The 22,020-nt window shown below is 42.4% G+C and overlaps 3 protein-coding genes across 4 annotated transcripts in view; 1 reads left to right on the top strand and 2 right to left on the bottom strand.

The window, feature by feature from the left end:
• LOC126987505 (uncharacterized) overlaps positions 1-22,020 on the bottom strand; it is a 90,542-nt gene that overhangs the window by 64,010 nt on the left and 4,512 nt on the right. The gene's annotated exons all lie outside the window — the stretch shown is intronic.
• On the top strand, positions 587-12,210 carry LOC126987509 (electron transfer flavoprotein subunit beta-like). The gene is made up of 6 exons (XM_050844502.1): positions 587-754; positions 2,397-2,555; positions 2,800-3,039; positions 6,989-7,129; positions 8,769-8,955; positions 12,020-12,210. Exons 1-5 carry the CDS (start codon positions 701-703, stop codon positions 8,937-8,939), a joined length of 765 nt encoding a protein of 254 aa, XP_050700459.1. The 5' UTR covers positions 587-700; the 3' UTR covers positions 8,940-8,955; positions 12,020-12,210.
• LOC126987506 (adenosine deaminase-like protein) overlaps positions 12,068-22,020 on the bottom strand; it is a 23,770-nt gene continuing 13,817 nt past the window's right edge. Inside the window, exons 5-10 of one of the 2 annotated variants that reach the window (XM_050844493.1) lie at positions 19,333-19,464; positions 17,655-17,793; positions 15,936-16,036; positions 14,256-14,315; positions 13,208-13,350; positions 12,068-13,055 (exon numbers count right to left, since the gene is read on the bottom strand). In XM_050844493.1, the coding sequence (XP_050700450.1) occupies positions 13,043-13,055; positions 13,208-13,350; positions 14,256-14,315; positions 15,936-16,036; positions 17,655-17,793; positions 19,333-19,464 (588 nt within the window). In that variant the 3' untranslated portion in view covers positions 12,068-13,042. The other variant, XM_050844494.1, reaches the window with a different exon arrangement.

The following is a 22,020-nucleotide window of genomic DNA, read 5'->3' as shown; positions in this document are numbered from 1 at the left end:
GACTCGCCGCTCACCTCACGCCCCATCTGTGTGTGAGCGGCGAGTCTGACTTAAGTAAATAAATGCCGAAAGCAATGAAAGTTCAGAACATTACAACACATCAAAAATATGTGCGACAGCAATAAGGTAGTGAGTGAGTTGGAGCCACCCTGCACGTACTGGCTCCACCTGACGGCACGACTCCCCAGACAGCAGCAATGCGAGTGAGCCTCACCCAAGACTCCACCCTGGCAGAGGTGGTGGCAAAATTCCCACCTCCTCGATAAGCTGAAAACTGACGACATCCTCTGACGGGCCCACCAGCCCATGCCCTCCCCTAGGAGGACAAATCAACAACAACAACATCTCTCTCTGAATGAAGTGATCTTTATTTTTTCGATAAAAAATAGCATGTATAGTTGTTATGGATGTACTTGATCACAGTCTAATAACAATAACAATATATATTAGCAACCTAAAAAAAAGAAAGAATCGGACATAAAGAATTATCCAATAAATCTAATAAATAAATCCGAGCAATCTGGTATCAGTGCCGAGCAATCTGGTACCGGTACCGTACCATTAAGCTGGTACCGTTAGTATCGGTACTGGTACCGGTACCTGCCCACCCCTACCGGGGACGAGAAGGCTGGCGTAGGCTGCTGAAGATAGGCAGCAGGTCTCCGGTGTCTCTCCATATCTCTACTCCACCGCCTTCACGATGTCGCTCCGGGTGCTGGTGGGCGTCAAGAGAGTCATCGACTATGCCGTGAAGGTGAGTGCCTGGGTATGGCGGGATTTAGGTGGTTAGAGTTAACCTTATGTGCTAATGTGAAGGAGCAGCATCTCTTGTACCCTAGTGATAAGATTGCTGAGATGGGGAATAAACAGGTAATTGTGGAGATTCACTACGCGCGACATGTATTTCGTCCCTCAAGTATAATATGGAGGCATAATATCGTATTTTGGAGGCGCATAGTGAATCTCCACAATTACCAATAACTACTATTAAGTCTGCCTGTTCGTGTCAGCGAGGCACACCTGTATAGTACCTTCATAAAATTGTACCTGTTTATATAAGTGGTTTTGGCTATTATTTACTAGCACGAGTGTCTATTTCAGAGACATACATCATTTGTGGGTATGATGGTTTTTCACATGGAAATAGTTATTATATCTGGAAAAGTTACAAAAGTGCTTGAGGAAATTTTGTGAGTTTATGCTTATACCTCTCTCTCTCTCTCTCTCTCTCTCTCTCTCTCTCTCTCTCTCTCTCTCTCTCTCTCAGGTTCAGGTAGATTCAGGTAATTATGTAAGTCAGTAACATTGCACTTATCACTTCATGGAAACTCACTCTTTTCAGTGTAAAATGTAGTGCTTTTTTATAGAATATAATTTCATTAAAATTTTTCACAAGTAACATGTCAATTACATCATCTGTAGGATATATTAATCTTCCTTTGCTTATGAGATTGATGAGAGTAGATCGGGCTCTCATTTGCATCTGGCAAGCATCATCAATACAGGCCTTGCAATGCAAAGATTTGCTAAGGCTGTTCATGATGAACCAGCAAAATATAGAACAATTTTGTTGAAGCACTTTGAGAGATGGGAAGCAATGGGGATATAAACGTAACTGTTCACTGGCTGCTGCTTGATGTTGTGCTTTGATGAATCTTGCTGTTCAAACATATGCAGCACAGGAGACTGGCATTTTTATGCAGGAATTGCACACAAGTAAACAGGTTAATCCAGTGGGAGAAATATCACACAAGTAAACAGGTTAATCCAGTGGGAGAAATGTCACACAAGTAAACAGGTTAATCCAGCAGGAAGCTGGTATGATGCATGAATGAATGAATGCTGCTGTGAGGGCATAAAGCAGAGAGCACAGTGTGGGGTCATCAAAGGGCAGTACGGTCAGGACAGGGTGCGGTCACATGCTCTCTAGCAATACCAACACGGCTGCCAGTTGACTTAGCGGGCCTCACTTTTCTGTCTGAAGGCATCCCCTTCTATCCTACCTCCATGGGCCTAGGTTTCTCTTCCTGTTGGGGCTTCGTGGTGCAGTGGTTAGCACACTCGGCTCACAACCGAGAGAGCCTGAGTTCGATTCCCGGGCGGAGTGGAAAAATTTGGGTGGCTTTTCCAATACCCTATGCCCCTGTCTACCCAGCAGTGAGTGGGTACCAGGTATTAATCGGGGGTTGTGTCCCGTCTCCTGGGATCTGTTCCCTTCTATAATTCCTTCCTCTTTTGTCTCTCTCCGGCATATGACCACAGATGTTGCGCCGACTAAATGAAACTTTCCAACTTTTTTTTTCTTTCTGTTTCTAAACTTATATTATCAATTTCCTCCTTGTCTATGAGCTGTCTGATGATATACCCACCTCACACCTCCACCGAACCTACCACAGATCCGAGTGAGGCCAGACAAGCTGGGGGTGGTGACAGATGGGGTGAAGCACTCAATGAACCCCTTTGACGAGATAGCTGTGGAGGAGGCGGTGCGCCTAAAGGAAAAGAAGATAGCACAAGAGGTGGTGGTGGTGTCTTGTGGCCCAACCCAAGCTCAGGTAAGACTATTTTTACTATTGGTAGTAGCTAGTAATAGTAATAATGATAGCATTGATAATCATTTTCAGGAAAAAACATTCAAGTCAGTGGATGGGCAACATCATAAAGAAATTCAGATACAAAAATCACAGGTTGGAGTTGAATATCACCGACACAAAAAAAATGATCGTATGAAAAATATGAGGCTGGGCATGAGTACACTTGACCCTCTTTTCTATCTTTTCCTCTCCCTCTCACCCTTAGGAGACCATTCGCACAGCTTTGGCCATGGGTGCTGACAGGGGAATCCATGTGGAGGTCCCAGCCAAGGAGGTGGAAAAACTGGAGCCATTACATGTGGCCAAGATCATGGCCAAGCTGGTGGAGCAGGAGAAGGCAGACCTGGTGATACTTGGTAAGCAGGCCATTGATGATGACGCCAATGCCACAGCCCAGATGACAGCTGCCCTCCTGGATTGGCCCCAAGCAACCTTTGCCTCCAAGGTGTGTATTTACGTAGTTGTAGTTTTACAGGACCTGGGGTTACGCATGTGTGGTCCTGTCTCTGTACAGTGGTTAGCACACTCGGCTCACAACCAAGAGAGCCCGGATTCGATTCCCGGGCGGAGTGGAAAAATTTGGGCGGCTTTTCCGATACCCTACGCCCCTGTCCACTCAGCAGTGAATGGGTACCAGGTATTAATCGGGAGTTGTGTCCCGTTTCCTGGGATCTGTTCCCTTCTCCTATAATTCCTTCCCCCTTCTGTCTCTCTCCAGTATATGACCACAGATGTTGCGCCGACTAAACGAAACTTTCCAACTTTACCTGTCTCCGTATCTGTATTTGTCCAACTTTTCTTTAAAACTTTGCACACTCTTTGCCGATACTATATCCTTACTTAGTCTGTTCCAAACCTCTATATTTCTTTGTGGGAAACTATATTTCTTTATGTCTCTCAAGCATCCTCCTTTCCTCAATTTTTTACTATGTCTTCTTGTATTCCTGGTGGTAATTCCTTCTTTTAGTAGTAACCCCTTGTTATCTACTTCCATTTTGCTCAATAATTTATAGATTTGTATTAGGTCTCCCCTTTCTCTTCTTTATTCTAGTGTTGGTAAGTCCATTTCCTTTAGTCTTTCCTCGCATGTCAATCTGGAACCATTTTTGTTGCCATCCTTTGTATTCTTTCTTGTTTCTTTATGTGTTTCTTCTTATGGGGAGACCACACTGCCTCCGCATATTCCAATTTTGGTCTGATCATAGTGGTAATTAATTTTTTCATCATATCCTTATCCATGTAATGGAATGCTATTCCTATATTTCTCACCATGTTATACACATCACTGAATATCCGATTAACATGACTCTCTGGCTGTTTATTATCTTGCATTATTACTCCCAGATCTCTCTCCATGTACTTTCTTTAATATTTCACCATCTCCCATTTTATATGTCCATTTTGGTCTTCCTTCACTTTTCCCATTTCCATAACATGACATTTCTTCACATTGAATTTCATCTCCCATTCCATACTCCATTTCCAAATCTTGTTTAAGTCTTCTTACAGAATTTCGCAGTCTTTACTGTTTCTTATATGTCTTAGCAGTTTTGCATCGTCTGCAAACAGGTGCATCGTCTGCAAACAGTGTGTGTGTGTGTGTGTGTGTGTGTGTGTGTGTAATAATAATAATAATTATAAAAGGTTTATTATGATTTTGCAGCCATTAGGCTGAAAACTTACAGATACTGAATCTAAAAACTAATACAAGGCTTTACAGATTGAGAATCCCTTATCCGAAATCCCATGGATTGAAAGTGTTGTGGATGTTGGATTTTTTTCGGATTTTGGAATATGCAGGCCCTTTTGACATTTTCAACAATATCTTTACACCACAGAGCACACAACATGTGGTAATCACAGTGAGTAATGAGCAAAGGTGTTACTGTGACGACTGATACTAACGTATAGCAGCACCAGAGTGTCCAGGTCGTGCACTGTGTTCTTGCCCAATCCCATCCCAAAAGCCGCCCAAAACCCGGGGTGGTGGCGGGCAGATGTTTTTATGCCCAAGGTGTCGACGCAGCAGTAGGTTTACCCACCCAATTGGGCGGGTAAACCGCGGACCTGGCAACCCTGAGTAGTACACAACAGCTGTATGTGGCTTCGTGGTGCAGTGGTTAGCACACTTGGCTCACAACCGAGAGAGCCCGGGTTCAATTCCTGGGCAGAGTGGAAAAATTTGGGCAGCTTTTCTGATACCCTACACCCCTGTCCACCCAGCAGTGAATGGGTACCAGGTATTAATCGAGGGTTGTGTCCCGTCACCTGGGATGTGTTCCCTTCTCCTATTATTCCTTCCCCTCCTGTCTCTCTCCGGCATATGACCACGGATGTTGCACCGACTAAACAAAACTTTACTTTTTCCATTTGTGACGAGTCATGTCAGCATTAAAAAAACTTACGGATTTTGGAATTTCGGATAAAGGATTCTCAAGCTGTACTAACAAAAAAAAAGGGAGAAAGGGAGATGGTTTGGGAGGGTAGGGGAATGCTGAAAATGGAGACATAAGGGGATGGGGGCAGAGAGGATAGTGGCGAAGTGCTAATCCACACTCCGGCTGTTTGGGTTGCCGGGGCTATCACTGCTGCACATTGTTTATCAACCAAACTATTGCTGGCACTGCACTTAACCCAGTAGCAGCGGGGATCATGTTTCTTAACCCGGTAGCAGCGACGGGCCAAATTTGTGCCATGATATAAACCCCCCAAAATAGATGATGCATAAACTGATCACAAATTCTTCGATATATATTATGAAATGGTTTGTGTGAGAGGTGATTTTTTCTCTTTTTTCTCGCTTAGAGGGACCATTAAGAAACATGATCACCACTGCTACCGGGTTAATGGTCCCTCTAAGCGAGAAAAAATCACCCCTCACACAAACCATTTCATAATATATATCAAAGCATTTGTGATCAGTTTATGTATCATCTATTTTTTGGGGTTTATATCATGGCACAAAGTTGGCCCGTCACTGCTACACGGTAAAGCCACAAATTTGGCCCGTCGCTGCTACACGGTAAAGCCACAAATTTGGCCCGTCGCTGCTACCAGGTTGATTTGTAGTGGTCAGTACACGGCACACTGATGGGGGTAAGTTTGTTGTGATGCCAAGTGAAATGGGTGGGGGAGGTGTGTCAGGCGGCGGGAGGAGGTGGTGGCAAGGGTAATGCGAGGTGTGTGTGTGTGTGTGTGTGTGTGTGTGTGTGTGTGTTTTGACCAACCCTGGCTATGAAGAATGGGTAAACTGGTGATGGTGATGATGATATTGTTTCTAATTCATGCTTATCTTATTTTCAGTATGTCATACATCAAGCATTTCATTTCTCCTGTGGTTCATCTCATTTTCTTTAACCCATCCGCTGCGATTGGCACGGATTTGGCTTTTACTGGTAGCCCGGTAACATATACTCCCATGTCTTTCTCTGCCTCTGTGGTGGATAGCGGAGTGTTTCCCATGTGGTATTGGTGTGCTGGATATCCCTTCACTGGTAGCCTGGTAACATACACTCCCAGGTCTTTCTCTGCCTCTGTGTCGGATAGTGGAGTGTTTCCCATGTGGTATTGGTGTACTGGATATCCCTTCACTGGTAGCCTGGTAACATACACTCCCAGGTCTTTCTCTGCCTCTGTGTCGGATAGTGGAGTGTTTCCCATGTGGTATTGGTGTGCTGGATATCCCTTCACTGGTAGCCTGGTAACATACACTCCCATGTCTTTCTCTGCCTCTGTGGTGGATGGTGGAGTGTTTCCCATGTGGTATTGGTGTACTGGATATCCCTTCACTGGTAGCCTGGTAACATACACTCCCAGGTCTTTCTCTGCCTCTGTGTCGGATAGTGGAGTGTTTCCCATGTGGTATTGGTGTGCTGGATATCCCTTCACTGGTAGCCTGGTAACATACACTCCCGGGTCTTTCTCTGCCTCTGTGGTGGATAGCGGAGTGTTTCCCATGTAGTATTGGTGTGCTGGATATCCCTTCACTGGTAGCCTGGTAACATACACTCCCATGTCTTTCTCTGCCTCTGTGGTGGATAGTGGAGTGTTTCCCATGTAGTATTGGTGTGCTGGATATCCCTTCACTGGTAGCCTGGTAACATACACTCCCAGGTCTTTCTCTGCCTCTGTGGTGGATAGCAGAGTGTTTCCCATGTGGTATTGGTGTGCTGGATATCCCCTCCCAAGGTGCAGGACTTTACATTTTTCTTCATTGAATTGTAGCAGCCACTTTTTGTTCCATTCCTGTAGCTTGGTGAGGTCTGACTGTTGGAAATCTGCAGTCAAGCGGTTAAATGTAATGTCACACGTAACATAAGTAAATAATGAAATCATAACAGTTGGCTTTGATGTTTTGAATCTATATTTGTGACCTTAGAAACCCATTATTCCAGATAGAGAAGACTGATGGAGAGCTACAGGTGGTGAGGGAGGTGGATGGTGGTCTGGAGACTATCAAGGTTAAGCTGCCAGCGGTTGTTTCTGCTGATCTCCGCCTCAATGAACCAAGATATGCCACCTTGCCCAACATCATGGTAAGCTATTAACCCCATAATGACGTTGATGCTGCTGGCGTCATATAGTTCTATCAGACGTGGGCAACGAGCATGACACCAGCGCTTGGTCTAGGGTAATTCTTGACCGCCAGATGATGGCTCTAGTCTCAGTCTGCATTGTAAACCCGTAGAAATAGCATCCGTGCGCTCGTGTCATGTTTTCAGCACTACAGAGTGAGTTCTTTGTGCTTTAGTAATGTCCCCCAGAAAGATAGGTAAAAGGGATGGTGTTGCAAAGAAGAAAACGGTGGGGCGATCCTCGGCAGTTTGTATGCCCTTCTGGACGTGACTGACTCCCGTTCACCCTCCATCTCAGACAATACTTCAGGTTAACCTTACGTTGGTGGTCGAATGTAGTTTTGGTGCCTCGAGAATAGGGAAATTGCGGCTGCTAAACCGCAGGGCGAAGCCTACACCTTGAGCGTAGCTAGCGGTTGCGGGAGTCTCAGTAACAACTGTAAGATATTGATTTGTGTTTCATATTATTTATCAATGCTATTTGTTGGTAAAATTACTTTAATTCTGTAAAAAATAAAATGTAAAATGATTTTTATATAAATATTTTTTTTAGATAATGGGACGCATTAATAGGATTTACATTGATTTCAATGTGAAAATTCGTTTTGGTTTACGAGTGTTTTGGTGTGCGAGCAAAATTCCAGAACGAATTAAACTCATAAACAAAGGCTTGACTTTATGTGCAGTGAAAATGAGTTATATAAGAGGTGCATGTGGTGTTTCAGGATGCGATGGAGAAAGTAATCAAAGCGTGTACAAGCGGTTTGGCATGGGTGTGACAGTGAAAGGCGTGGAGTGTGGAGAGGTTGGGTGAGTGAAGCGGGGTGCGTTGAGATGGTTTGGACATGTGATGAGAATGGGGGAGGATGAATTTATGAAGAATGTGAGGGAAGGATTGAGGAGGAGGTGTCAGGGGAAAACCACCTGTGAAGTGGATCAATAGGGTGAGTGAGCATTGGGGCGAGAGAGTTGGAAGTAGCAGGATTGATTGTGCTGAGAGGGAGTGCCAGAACAGGGAGATGGAGACACTTCTGCCGCGGCCACCCCCTTGAGGGAAGTTTCCGCGGGGGAGCAGGGTGTTGGAAATATAGTTTTCATCATTGCTGCCTATAAACTATCGATACTGACAACTAATTCTTATGTGGAGGCTATCATATATTAAGTAGGTTGCCAGAACATGATAATGCACACCATACTCAGGTGCTGCGACTTTAGAATGTTTTCAGTTGCGTCTTTCTTTATATTGATATTTCTATACGCCTCCATGGTCTAGTGGTCAGCATGCCTGGCTTCTACTCCACGGGCCCAGGTTTGAATCTTGGCCAGGGCAGTCGGCGTGCAGCTCACCCAGCTGTTCATCCTCCCTCTTGGGCTGGTCGATTAATGGGTACCTGGGGAAAGCTGGGGAAGGTAAACTGTGGTAACCCGGATGTCACACTGGCTCTGTGTCCCGGGGTAATGGGCTCCCTCCCACCACAGGCTCAAGGGCCAATGTTACAGAGATGAGCACTGAGGCCACGTGCTGCTACAGTGTATGCCCCCAACTTTACCTTACTTTTACCTATAGCCAGAAGTTTAAATTCTCTTTATACTTCCTCAGAAAGCCAAAAAGAAGAAGATTGCCAAGATGAAGGCTGCTGATCTTGGGGTGGACACAGCCCCTCACTTTGATGTGGTGGAGGTGGCAGACCCACCCACTAGGGAGGCTGGCATCAAAGTGGAGGATGTGGATACTCTCATTGCCAAGTTGAAGGAGGCTGGCCGCATATAGCAGGCCACTGGGAAAGGTGAGTGAAATGGAAAACATCCAAATTTATAAATTATAGTAAATGCTGGTGTATCATCTTAACCTGGTAGCAGCGAGGATCATGTTTCTTAATGGTCCCTCTTAGCGAGAAAAATGAGAAAAAATCATCACCCACACAAACCATTTCATAATATATATTAATGCATTTGTGATCAGATTATGTATCATCTATTTTTGGGGGTTAATATCATGGCACAAATTTAGCCCGTCGGTGTTACCGTGTTAAAAGCTAAAATAACTTACCCAGGTTGACCAGTAGTCAGCAAAATTTAAAATAGTTGTAATGGTCTCTATGTTCACACCAAAAAATCTGAGTGCTGTACATTTTTCATGTCATAAATAAAAATGTAAATTGAAATATTCATAAAAAAAAATCACAATGAATTCATGAAATTTACACAATATATTTACATTATATACCTATTATTTTGTAACATTATTTCATGTATTACTTATTTGTTAATGTTGGCTTATTTGTGTGTGTGTGTAAAAAAGTGAAATTTTCAATATAAAGAACTATATAATATAAAAGTAATGTAACAACATTAAAGTACTCTTCAAAAGCTTTCAAGTCATATATTAATATTGGCATTTTAAGCATAAATTAAGTTTGAAGCAGTTACCCAACTTTAACCCTGATTTACTTGAAACTGTAATATGACAGTTGAGCCCCTTCTGTGCGTGGCGCCTCATTTCTAGCACTTAAGGTGTCACGAACCACGATTAGATAAAAATAATAGCCATAAGCATACTGTTAACCGGAATATAAATACAGAAAGTATAACCCACAAACTCAAAGTGCGTGAGTTGAACCCATAGTACGCGAGGTGGAGGCAAGGAATGAAGGACCTATCATATTCGGCACTCATACCATCACTCCAGTCAATCAAACAAAACAAGACACAAAAACAGAAGTAAGCCTTGAAAATACAGAATAAACACAAAAACAAGTGGAAAGGCATTGTAGAATGCTCGTGACTCACCTCATACTTTTGTTTGTTTACAAATGGTGCCACCTTTGCTGCCTCACTGCCACCACTGCATCACACTGATACTCCAGTCAGTCAGACAAAACAAAACAGAAGGAAACAGAAACAAGCAATGAAGGAAAGTTTTGTTTAGTCGGCGCAACATCTGTGGAGAGAGAGACAGGAGGGGAAGGAATTATAGGAGAAGGGAACAGATCCCAGGAGACGGGACACAACCCCCGATTAATACCTGGTACACATTCACTGCTGGGGACAGGGGCGTAGGGTATCGGAAAAGCGCCCATTTCCACTCCACCCGGGAATCGAACCCGGGCTCTCTCGGTTGTGAGCTGAGTATGCTAACCACTGCACCACGAAGCCCCAGGACACTGTGGAATGTGTATGGCATACCTCATGCTTTAGTTTCTTTGCAGACTGTGCTGTTGGTGCTGCCTTGCCTCCATCACCACTCTGTGATGACGCTCCAGTCATTCAAACAAAATAAAACAGGAATTAAGAAACAAGCATATTAAAATGTAGAGTAAGCACAATAACATATGTAAAGGCACTGGAAAACACATGGCGCACTTCACTCTTTTCTTTGTTTACCTGCCCCACCGCCTTGCCGCCACAACCTCATCCTTGGTACTTTGTTGCCAGTCATTCCAAGACTTTGTACGGCATCATTTCCAGTTTACGTCATATATAGTATATGTGTATATATGTATGTGCACCTTTTTGGTGTCCTGCAGTGAGGGTGTGGCCGTGCGGCACTTGGCGAGGGAGGCAGTGGTACATAAAAGATAAGTCAGTCAGGGCAGTGCCACCCATATACTGTTTTTCCCATAAGAACACATATTCCTACTCCGCGAATCTCTACTATGCGAGCTTGTGTGCCGCCCATACAGTTGCATAGTAGGCATGCCTTCTGTATAAACATTTTTACTGTAAAAAATGTTTTTCAATTCATCACAAGGTGTAAAAAAAAAAAAAAAAAAAAAAAATTTTTTTTTATAGAATGAAAGTTATAGGTAAATGACCCAAGAATGGCAATGTTGCTTAGAAAACATGGGTAAGCATCATAGTACTCCAGATATTATTATAAAACTAAGACCATTACACTGGAGAGAGCACTTCTTGGGCACAGGCTGAATCAAACTAATAGATTCCAGCATAATGATTAACCCCTAAAGGACGGGCTAGAGGGCGATTTTCTGCTCGCAGAGCGTTTGCCACATTGATAAAATTTGGCGAAATAGTTGTTTTTCAGCAATGCCCTTTTTGGCAGATTCAGACAAATGCACAATAGTTTATAGTGCTTTAACACCACCAATCTTTCATTTACCTGATGAAAGAAACTAGAAGTCCCTTGGTTGAAGCATGGGGGAGATATGATGTTGGGAAGTACAAATCTTTGTGGGAAAGCGAATGACAGGAATTCCCACACCCCGCCTCTCTCGCATTTCTCCGCCCGAGCGGGAATTAATGTCAGCTGTCCTTTAGGGGTTAACTACCACTAGGCTAATCAAAATTGAGAAAAATGAAGGGTGTGGCCACCTGTAATTTCCTAATGAAACAGACTTTAGTAGCATCAATAAGTGTTAGCACATTATCTTCTCCCTTGACTCACCCTCCAGCCTCCACGCGTGTGTGTGTGTGTGTGTGTGTATTTACCTAGTTGTGAAATACAGGAAAAGAGCCGTACTAGGCTCGTGCTGTCCTGTCTCCATAACGCTTATTATCCAGTTTGGCTTTAAATTCATGAATTGTTTTTGCACACACAGTCTCCTCGTCAAGTCCGTTCCATGTTGTTATGCTTCTGTATGGAAAAATGTATTTCTTGATGTCTCTCCTACAGTCGCTCTTCTTCAATTTCTTACCATTGCCTCTTGTCACACTTCTGTCACGTACCACTAGGTCTTCCCTGTCCAATTTCTCCATTCCCTCTTGTATTCTGCACAATGCTATTAGGTCCCCTCTCTCTTTGTGTGTGTGTTGTGCACATTCATGCATACATGCTTTCTACTGACTGTGATGCATTGAAAAAGATTAATTACAAGTACTTCTCCCCTGCAGGTGCTGTGCCCTGGTGATGGAGACACTGCCAATCAATGCAATTTTTACCTCTCTGGCAACTAAGTCTTTACAAGTGTGCTGTTGCTATTAACAAAGAAGTCTTGTAAAATACTGTTCAATTCTTATTTTCTTGTATAGAATTATATCTTATATAGTAACATGTTCAATAAAATAAATAAAAATAAAAATGTCTTATTAGAATGAATGCCTAAAGATGTTTTTGTGCATCAAACATGTAATATTAACACAATCAGTTTCTAATAATAAACAAAGCCATACTAAAAGACAGCATAATTTTTTTACATAGGAAGGATAAGAATACAAATGATTTAGGAGTTTCATTTCAGTCTAAAGAAAGAGTATATTTGAAGGCTCACAGAGGTAGTTCAGTTATATGTGACCATATACCTATCCACATGGCAATCTAGCATCTAAAGGGGCTATTACAATGGGCAAATTTTCCGTGGATTTTCAGTCAAACCACGATTTCCACTGGCATGGTTTTCATATTTCTGTGGTTTTCTGACGTGTCCACAATCTTCCAAAGCTACGGTAGATTTCACAGAAGGACGACGGTATTACTCACCATCATCATCAGCAGCAATAACAAGAAACAAATGAGAACCACGCTAGCAGAAATCGTGGTGTGACTGAATATCCACAGAAAATTTGCCCAGTGTAATAGCCCCTTAAGATTATCAAATTCCTTTATGTATCACATATTCTTACCCTAGATGTCCATTATATGGAGTTTCTACTACCCGTTCTACAACTTTGCCATGTAGATTTCCAAGATAACCAACAGGAAATATCAGGGGTGTGGAGTTGGAGTCGGTGGAGTCGGCTACTTTTGTCCGGAGTTGGAGTGGGTAAAAATACCTCCGACTCCTTAACGTAATCATTCATCGTGTAATGTAGTTGTGAAGTTTTTTTCTTTTACGTTATCTATGCAGATGTTGTCTATACATGTAATTTGTACGTAAATACATGTAAGAAAAAGGACCTCAAGAGAGTCTACCGGTGCTACGGGCAGCATCTAAAAAAAAAAAAAAAAAATAAATAAATAAAAAAAAAAAAAAAAAAAATGCAATAGAGGGGGAGGTGCATGGGAGTCGGAGTCGGAGTCGCAACTTTAAAATTTTAACTCCGACTCCACACCCCTGGGATATATAACAACATGTAATTTACCTTGAAACTAACTTTCCCTTCAGAGAATCCAGCTCCTTCTGCACCTCCTGCCTTAGTTTCTCTTTCTCCTTCTGAGGGAGGAAGGCAGCGTCCACACCACCCAGACACAGTTCATGCAGGTCACTTTCTGAGAGGCTAAATGTCTGAAATAGAGGAGAATGTGTGGTAAAATTTTATGATAGTTGAATCATCATGATCATCACTGTCACAGAATACTAAAGAAGTAATATGTTGTGAAAGCTTAAACATTCTAATGATTACAAACTAATGCAATGATTATGTTACTTTCTCAAAACATTATTTTTTGCCAAATCACCACCCTATAATTCTTAGCCTACACTTCATAACCAGCCACCATAGTCTAGTCATGACCTCAAACACACAGTGCAACAACAGTGCAATTGTAACGTATATAGAAAAGACAGAATTGGGAAGAGTGGTGGAGGGGTGATGATATTGGTCAAAACAGACTAAACCCGGTAGCAGCGGGGATCATATTTCTTAATGGTCCCTCTAAGTGAGAAAAATGAGAAAAAATCATCACTCACACAAACCATTTCATAATATATATCAAAGTATTTGTGATCAGTTTATGTATCATCTATTTTTGGGGGTTTATATCATGGCACAAATTTGGCCCGTCGCTGCCACCGGGTTAAAAGTGTTAAAAGTGAGAACAGGACCAGATAATACGGAAATTTTAAGTGTTATATTACAGTTGAAATGTGGTGAATAATGGTAACATGTGTCCCCACACACAGCAAGTTGGACTAATGAAATTTATAACAACCTGTTAGAAGGTACAAGTAAAGCATTAAGAGGCCATCATTAGAAATAGCAGGGAAATAGAGGGAAATAAGAGTGGGTTATACCGCCACTATAGGCAGCATGTATAAAAAAAAATATATAAAAATAAATAAAAATAGTAATGAGAAGAGGAGCACACTGGTCATAACTCTAAACTTATAGGTGTTAGCCTCAGTAATGTGTGTTTACTTTACCAAATCAGTGCTAATGAATCAATCAGTGCTTGGATCAGACTGCTTACCTGAGCACAAAGGGAAAACTCTTCACTCAGGGAGGTGGAAAACACACCTTTATCATCTGTCTGTAACAAAGCAAACAACCTCAGGTTAGTTTATACTGTACACAATGAAAGATAAAATATTGATATGTGCCTTTCAGATAAAAAGACTATGTAGGTTATTCTCTTTTGGAATGTTCCTCTATTCACATAGCATATTCTTAGCCATTTCGGTGAAACTTTCTCTGTTGCACTAGACATATCGAAAGCCTTCGATAGAGTCTGGCACCAGTCTTTGCTTTCTAAACTGCCCTCTTTCAGATTCTATCCCTCTCTCTGTTCCTTTATCTCCAATTTCCTGCTCTTCCCCTATACCTATCAACAATGGCATTCCACAGGGCTCTGTCCTATCACCCACTCTCTTCCTGTTATTCATCAATGATCTTCTTTCCATAACAAACTGTCCTGTCCACTCATACGCCGACGACTCCACTCTGCATTATTCAACTTCTTTCAATAGAAGACCCTCTCAACAGGAAGTACACAACTCCAGACTGGAGGCTGCAGAACGCTTAACCTCAGACCTTGCTATCATTTCCGATTGGGGCAGAAGGAACCTTGTGTCCTTCAATGCCTCAAAAACTTAATTTCTCCATCTATCAACTCGACACAATCTTCCAAATATCATCTCCGCCAGTTCTTCTCCCCCGCGCAGCTGCTATCCATATACAGGGGCCTTGTCCGCCCTCGTATGGAGTATGCATCTCATGTGTGGGGGGCCTCCACTCACACAGCTCTTCTGGACAGAGTGGAGTCTAAGGCTCTTCATCTCATCAGCTCTCCTCCTCCTACTGATAGTCTTCTACCTCTTAAATTCCACCACGATGTTGCCTCTCTTTCTATCTTCTATCAATATTCCCACGCTGACTGCTCTTCTGAACTTGCTAACTGCATGCCTCCCCCCCTCCCACGGCTCTGCTGCACACGACTTTCTACTCATGCTCATCCCTATACTGTCCAAACCCTTCATGCAAGAGTTAACCAGCATCTTCACTCTTTCATCCCTCACGCTGGTAAACGCTGGAACAATCTTCCTTCATCTGTATTTCCTCCTGCCTACGACTTGAACTCTTTCAAAAGGAGGGTATCAGGACACCTCTCCTCCTGAAATTGACCTTTCTTTCGGCCACCTCTTTTGATTCTTTTTTGGGAGCAGTGAGTAACTGGCTTTTTTTATTATTATTTTCTTTTTTGTGTGCCCTTGAGCTGTCTCCTTTGATGTAAAAAAAAAAAAAAATAAAAAAAAAAAAAAAAAAAAAAATCTTTTACATTGATTTTTTTCATTCAATTCTTAGAGTCTCCTATAAAGAAAAGAAAAAAGTAAGATCCACAAGCACACATATTTGCATTAGGCATTCAAGTTGGAAAGTTTCATTTAGTCGGTGCAACATCTGTGGTCATATGCTGGAGAGAGACAGAAGGGGAAGGAATTATAGGAGAAGGGAACAGATCCCAGTAGACGGGACACAACCCCTGATTAATATCTGGTACCCATTCACTGCTTGGTGGACAGGGGCGTAGGGTATCGGAAAGCTGCCCAAATCTTTCCACTCTGCCCGGGAATCGAACCCGGGCTCTCTCGGTTGTGAGCTGAGTGTGCTAACCACTGCACCACGAAGCCCCCTTTAGGTATTCAAGACTTACACAGATCACAAGGGGGTGGTTTTCTTTCCTCCACAAACCAAGATGGTGATCCACAACATTTTTCACTGTCCCAGACTTGATGTTCGATGAGATACACACTTCTGTAAATTTATATGAAATTATTATACATACAATATATAAATACAATAATAGAGGAGTGTAGTAAAGAATATGTGCCCAGAAAGACTACATGTATTATTACAGTAAAAGTTCACTCATCTGAATTCCACTTATCCAAAAACCCCAAAGACCAAAGCCCTAGAGGAAATATACAGTTGTCCAAATTCTAGTGCGACATAAAAAATGACAATACAGTCAAACCTTGGTTTACGAGTGCCTTAGTTTACGAGTATTTTGATTTATGAGCAAAAAAATCCTACAAAACATGCCTTAGTTTACGAGTGGTGACTTGGTTTATGAGCATCCTATTTGTTCCTTTTTTTTAAAAAAATTTTTATGGTTTTTATGGCTATATGGAGGCTATCAGGGTCAAACTCCTACGTCCCCTAGAGGAGGAACCACAAACACTTGCTGGGTGACGGCTCATGAAGGGGAGGGAAGGATGCCGATAAACCGACTCTATCACCTTACGTCAGCCTAGCTGACCAAGTTGGTCTTTCGACGAGTACTGGTGTTTTTTTTTGTACAAGTCGAAGACATGAGCGTGGGTTCCTTTTGTTAACCGGAAAACTAGAGTGTTCAAAGCAGAAAACAATGGGAATAGAGTCTCAGTTAGGGTTGCCACCTTGATCAGAAAAAAAATAAGAAATGCAACATCCCATTCTCCAATACAGAACGAATCCATATTTCAAGGAATGAATGGCAAACCCTAAAATTTCTCTGGCCTGCCATGACTGACAGCCACTGCCCGCTGCTGGTGAAGGCAAGTGTAAGGGGGAGAGACGTTACGACGTGTATTTTACACGTATTTCAGGACGACCCTTGACAAACATAATTTTATAGACTGGTTCTGTGGTTCACTGAAAAATGCACTCACTACATTTTTAAAATACTGAATTTTATCTGCTTAACAATTCAGACAGGCAAAAATGGAACAAATGGCATTCTGTATTTTAAGGAAAGGGTGGCAAGATTGCAACCCTAAGGCGTCATCTGGCGATATATGGCCTTCTTGAACGACCCCCCATTCTTGAGACTGTATTTCACCTCCCTCCCTTGGAGTGGAGTGGAGTATTTCAGTAACTATTTAGCGTCATTCCATGCGACGGAGTTTAGCTGTTCTTTTAACCCGGCAGCTTCAGCGGACCCCGTTTAGGACTCCCGCGAGTTGGTCCGCTGGGTGAGTGATCTTGAGGTGGGCTTATTTGTCATAGGTGGTTCTGTAAGGTCACGGCAGACTGAATTAGCTATCCATACAGCAATCACTTGTCAAATTCTCTAAAACAGACAACAGGCAACTCTCAGCTAGATGCCACACATCACGAGACTGTTTATTTTGTAACAAACACCATCCACGTAGAATGGAGTTTGAGTAAAAAAAAAAATTTTTTTTTTAACGTTTTTATTATGGAGAGAAGAGGAGTGGTCTGTGTAGCTCTTTTCTTAGTCTGAAAATGCAGTGTAATGTTGACGTTTTTCGGCCACTTCTCGTCTTTCCCATAGCCGAAGCCCACGGGTTAAATAAATTCCCCCAGAAAACCTGAGGGTCAGAAGCTAAATCTTTGATAAAAATATTTAACAAATGAAACAAAATATTACCAAGTGGAATTTTTTTGTCTTTAACAATGCTGTGTAGCGCTGTGGAGCCGCCGCTGGCAGGGTGGATGAATGTGCCGTGGCCAATGCGATCCACAAGACCACTGCTTAATACTTCCAATGTCTCTGTCTCATTTGGCACCTGAAATTACTGGGAATAATTTCTATACACTCATAGATGACTAAAAAAGAGCTAGCTATCTGGAGCAAAGCATAATACTGGTGTAGCAGACGGTCTCAAGTAAAAGCCGACACTCGTAAGTTATGACATGTTTAACTGAGGAGTAAAGTCAAAACTGTAGAAAAGTAATTTCTGTGTAAAAGAAGTATTATTCATATAAAAGCTTATCCCCAAAACTTGGATTTTGAAAAAATAAAATAAATAAATAAATAAAATAATAAAAAAATACAACTTTTACACTGGTCCTTGTCTTTATAGCTTTTAGCAAATTGTATGGTATATGGGGTCAGGGTTAGGGTTGTGGCTCTGGGCTTCATATTGAATGCCCTTCCTGATATAATGCTGTGGCACTGAGGTTTGAATCACCTCGCCCTGGCTCTCAACTTTTAAGCAAGGACATACGATACTTTGCAAGCACCCAAAGAAAAATAAGTTCTTACTCTTACAATTAAATGTACTAAATGTCCCCAGGTCAGAGCCCATTTCTTGTAGCAACAACCCAAAGAGGTGTCTTGACAGCAACTCTGATTTCCTCTTCATCAACTTCTGCAACATTGGTGGTTAAAAGATACCCCCCTCCCCCGGCTGGGCTGCCCGAGTGCGCCTCGGGGGATAGTCTCGTTGCGAGTGATTAGCAATGAAAGAGTTAAATCTACCAATGTGGTGGTATATACAAGTACCTTTCCTATAGTGTCCTCAGACAAGTTGAGTGAAATGAAAAGTTATTCTATATCATTACATTTGTACAGTCTTACAAGACAGCCACTGAAGTATATATAGAGGTGTCTAAGCGCATGTTCCATACATACTCTTGTAAAAGATAAATTACTTAATGATTTCTTTTTGGTCAAGATTTGGGAATTGAATTTTATGTAAATACTATTACTTTTCTGAGGGGATTAATTTATCTCCTGTCAAGCATATCATAGCCTTCAGAGGGTCTATGGCATGAGACTGACTATTACACAAATATAAAAGGCAATTATTGGATATGTATAAAGGCAAAGTAACACTCTATGTCTTATTAACCTTAGCTTTTAATTGAAGAGTTGTTTTAGGGTCTCAGGAATGCAATTATCTTTTTAGTAAAATGTAATTTCACCTAATGGCCTTCCACTGATTTCCACGCTCCTAACCTGGTTGCTATCTAATACAAGTTCAAGTCATCTGGTGTTTCCTTATTGTTACCATAATATGTATTTAGAGGCCCCTGTGCAGACAAAGGAGCCCAAAATGGCTGCATGTATTGATTCTCCTGCCTTTATCCTGAGACGTGCACTGAATTTTGAGGTAGAGGGCAGAAGACCACCAGGAAGGCCAAGGAAGACGTGGAGAAAGGTGGTGGAGGAAGATATGAGGAGGCTGAACATCACGGAAGAAATGGCTATGGATCGGCAACAGTGGAGGAGGCTCATATCCCATCCAATCCCACCATAGGGAATAAATGGACGTTAAACGATGATGATGATGATGATTATCTCACCATGGAGCAGCACTCACCTCGGCCAAGTGAACAGCCAACTTGAGGCCACTCCTCTGAGCCTCCTGCAGGATGGGTAGGTACTCTTTCAGGTCTCCTGAGTGAGGGTTACCGCTCACATCAAGACCACATACCAGACAGCCAAAGGTATCCTGAAGATCAAGAGGGGTCTGAGCACAGCAGTGTGCCAGGAGTCTTAACATAAAGCTTTGCAAAAAATCTGCTTATAGACTTCATTATAGCTATTACCTTTATGGCCACATTTTCTGCTGAGAATGTAGTAAAGAAATCTTGCATTATGAGGACACAACATTGAAATGCACCTTTCTTTTACATTTCAACAACACTTTAGAAGCTGCTTTCTTACGTGCCTTTCACATTGGTAGACATTGAAACTCTCTCCTTTGTCTGTATTTTCCTCTTCCTACACCTTATTCTTTCAAGATATTGAGACAAACATTTTCACTAATACTTGTTTGACAACTAGGTATTAGTAAATCACTGAATCTTATTTTGATTGTCAACTCGAGGAGCTGAATGTAGTAGTGAGGATCAATAGAATGAATGAAATTTTATAAAAAGTGAATAATCTAAATATTAGCCAGGTAACAGCGACGGGCCAGATTTGTGGCTTTACTGTGTAGCAGCGAGGGCCAAATTTGTGCCATGATTTAAAGCCCCCAAAATAGATGATACATAAATTGATCACAAATGCTTTGATATATATTTTGAAATGGTTTGTGTGAATGATGATTTTTTCTCATTTTTCTTGCTTAGAGGGACCATTAAGAAACATAATCCCCGCTGTTACCAGGTTAATGAAGCACATTTCTTTTGTCAGGAAGGAGCTGAATGTGAAAGTGGGAATGAATGCAGTGAATAAAATGGAATGAAAAGTGAAGTGGTGTGACTAAGGTATGGTGAAAATGAGTGCAGAAAGACAGGTAAAGATGAACTGTCAGTCCAAACGTATGCAAAGGTATGAAAGAATGGACTGAATTTTGGAAGGAAGAATGCAATTTTTTTTAATGTACCATAGGAGGGGGAGGCGGTGGCTGAGTGGTTAGAGTGACAGCCACGCGTTCAGGAGCTCCAGAAGGGACGCGGGTTCGAATCCTGGCCGCTGCACAGCTTAGGTTTTTCAGTCACTGCCGAGTGGCCTAAGACTACCCACATGCTGCCCTGAAGACCACCCATCAACCTGGGCTCTAGATAACCTCTCCAAAGAGAGGCTCAAAGATGAGTTCTGGGGGGCAGCATGAGCCAAAACAAGATAGCGCCACTATAAACACTCGCCTGCACCAGAACGGGCTGGGCCGACCATCAGGTCCCACCAGGAAGAAGCCTATCGGCACAATAGGCCACAACGTAAAAAGGTGGCAGGCTAATATATGAACTATTTTACTGATACTGATGGTATGTATTTGATATATTTAATAGAAATTTTAATGATGCAAATATTAAGTTATCCTCCTTTTATACTCACCTATTTCAAATATATAAAACTGAAAAACTGTTTGAGAATACACATTCTATTATGTGTATAAGATGTCTCTGAAGGGAAGTAAAAAAAAAAAAAAAGTAAAGTTGGGGGCATACGCTATGGCTACACATAGCCTCGGGACTCATCTCCATTGCCTTGTTCCCCCTTTTTTATTTTTTAATTTTTTTTACGTGTACGCCTATAGCGCCGGTAGATTTTTCTTAAGGGGCCTAGATGTTAGTCAGCCCCAGCCCGTCATGGCGCAGGCAAGTGTTTATAGTGGCACCATCTTCTATTGGCTCATGCTGCCCCCTGGAACTCCTTCTTGATTCACTTGGATGGTTTCCTCTAGAGTCCGGGTTGATGGGTGGTCTTCAGGACAGCATGTGGGTAGTTTTAAGCCATTTGGTGGTGACTGAAAAATCCCAGGTGGTAGCGTGGGGATTCGAACCTGCGTCCTCCATCACGCGTTGAATGTGGGCCCAGCACGCTACCACTCAGCCACCGCCTACCCTAATGAACCTGTGCCAGGTGATAAACCATTACCCCGGGACACAGGGCCAGTGTGACATCTGAGTTACGCCCGTTGACCTTCCCTATAGTCCAACCAAATTGTCGAGTCCATTTGGGCGTAGGCTCCCGTGGGTCCATTTCTCCCTTCTGCTCTGCCACACAGTCCCAACACCTATCTCTTCCTCTCATATGTTACCTTTACCTTAAATATGAGAGGAAGAGACAGGTGTTGGGACTGTGTGGCAGAGCAGAGGGGAGAAATGGACCTGCGGGAGCCTACGCCCAAACGGACTTGACAATTTGGTTGGACTATAGGTTTCCCAAGGTACCCATTTACTGACCAGCCCTAAAGGGAGGATGAACAGCCAGGTGAGCTGCATGCTAATTGCCCAGGCTGGGATTCAAACCCAAGCATGTGGGTTTGTAGCTAGGCACAATAATCATTGCACCACAGAGGCATGGGGAAGTATAGAAAGACCAAAAATTGTAATATAAGTTGTTCCTTAACCCCGTAGCAGCGCCGGGCCAAATTTGTGGCTTTGTCGTGTAGCAGCGACGGGCCAAATTGTGCCATGATATAAACCCCCCAAAAATAGATGATACACAATGTGATCAGAAATGGTTTGATATATATTATGAAATGGTTTGTGTGAGGGGTGATTTTTTCTCATTTTTCTCGCTTGGAGGGACCATTAAGAAACATGATCCCCGC

This window comes from Eriocheir sinensis, chromosome 65, assembly GCF_024679095.1.
Source record: "Eriocheir sinensis breed Jianghai 21 chromosome 65, ASM2467909v1, whole genome shotgun sequence".
Taxonomy (NCBI): domain Eukaryota; kingdom Metazoa; phylum Arthropoda; class Malacostraca; order Decapoda; family Varunidae; genus Eriocheir; species Eriocheir sinensis.
Note: the sequence above shows the minus strand (reverse complement) of the source record. Positions and strands in the feature narration are given on the sequence as shown.

Bases quoted from the DNA above. Each gene is read 5' to 3' on its own strand.
- LOC126987509 (XM_050844502.1), top strand. From the start codon at position 701: ATGTCGCTCCGGGTGCTGGTGGGCGTCAAGAGAGTCATCGACTATGCC. The intron at 2,556-2,799 runs GTAAGACTATTT...TCTCACCCTTAG, and splicing joins GTGGCCCAACCCAAGCTCAG to GAGACCATTCGCACAGCTTT. The intron at 3,040-6,988 runs GTGTGTATTTAC...CCATTATTCCAG, and splicing joins AAGCAACCTTTGCCTCCAAG to ATAGAGAAGACTGATGGAGA.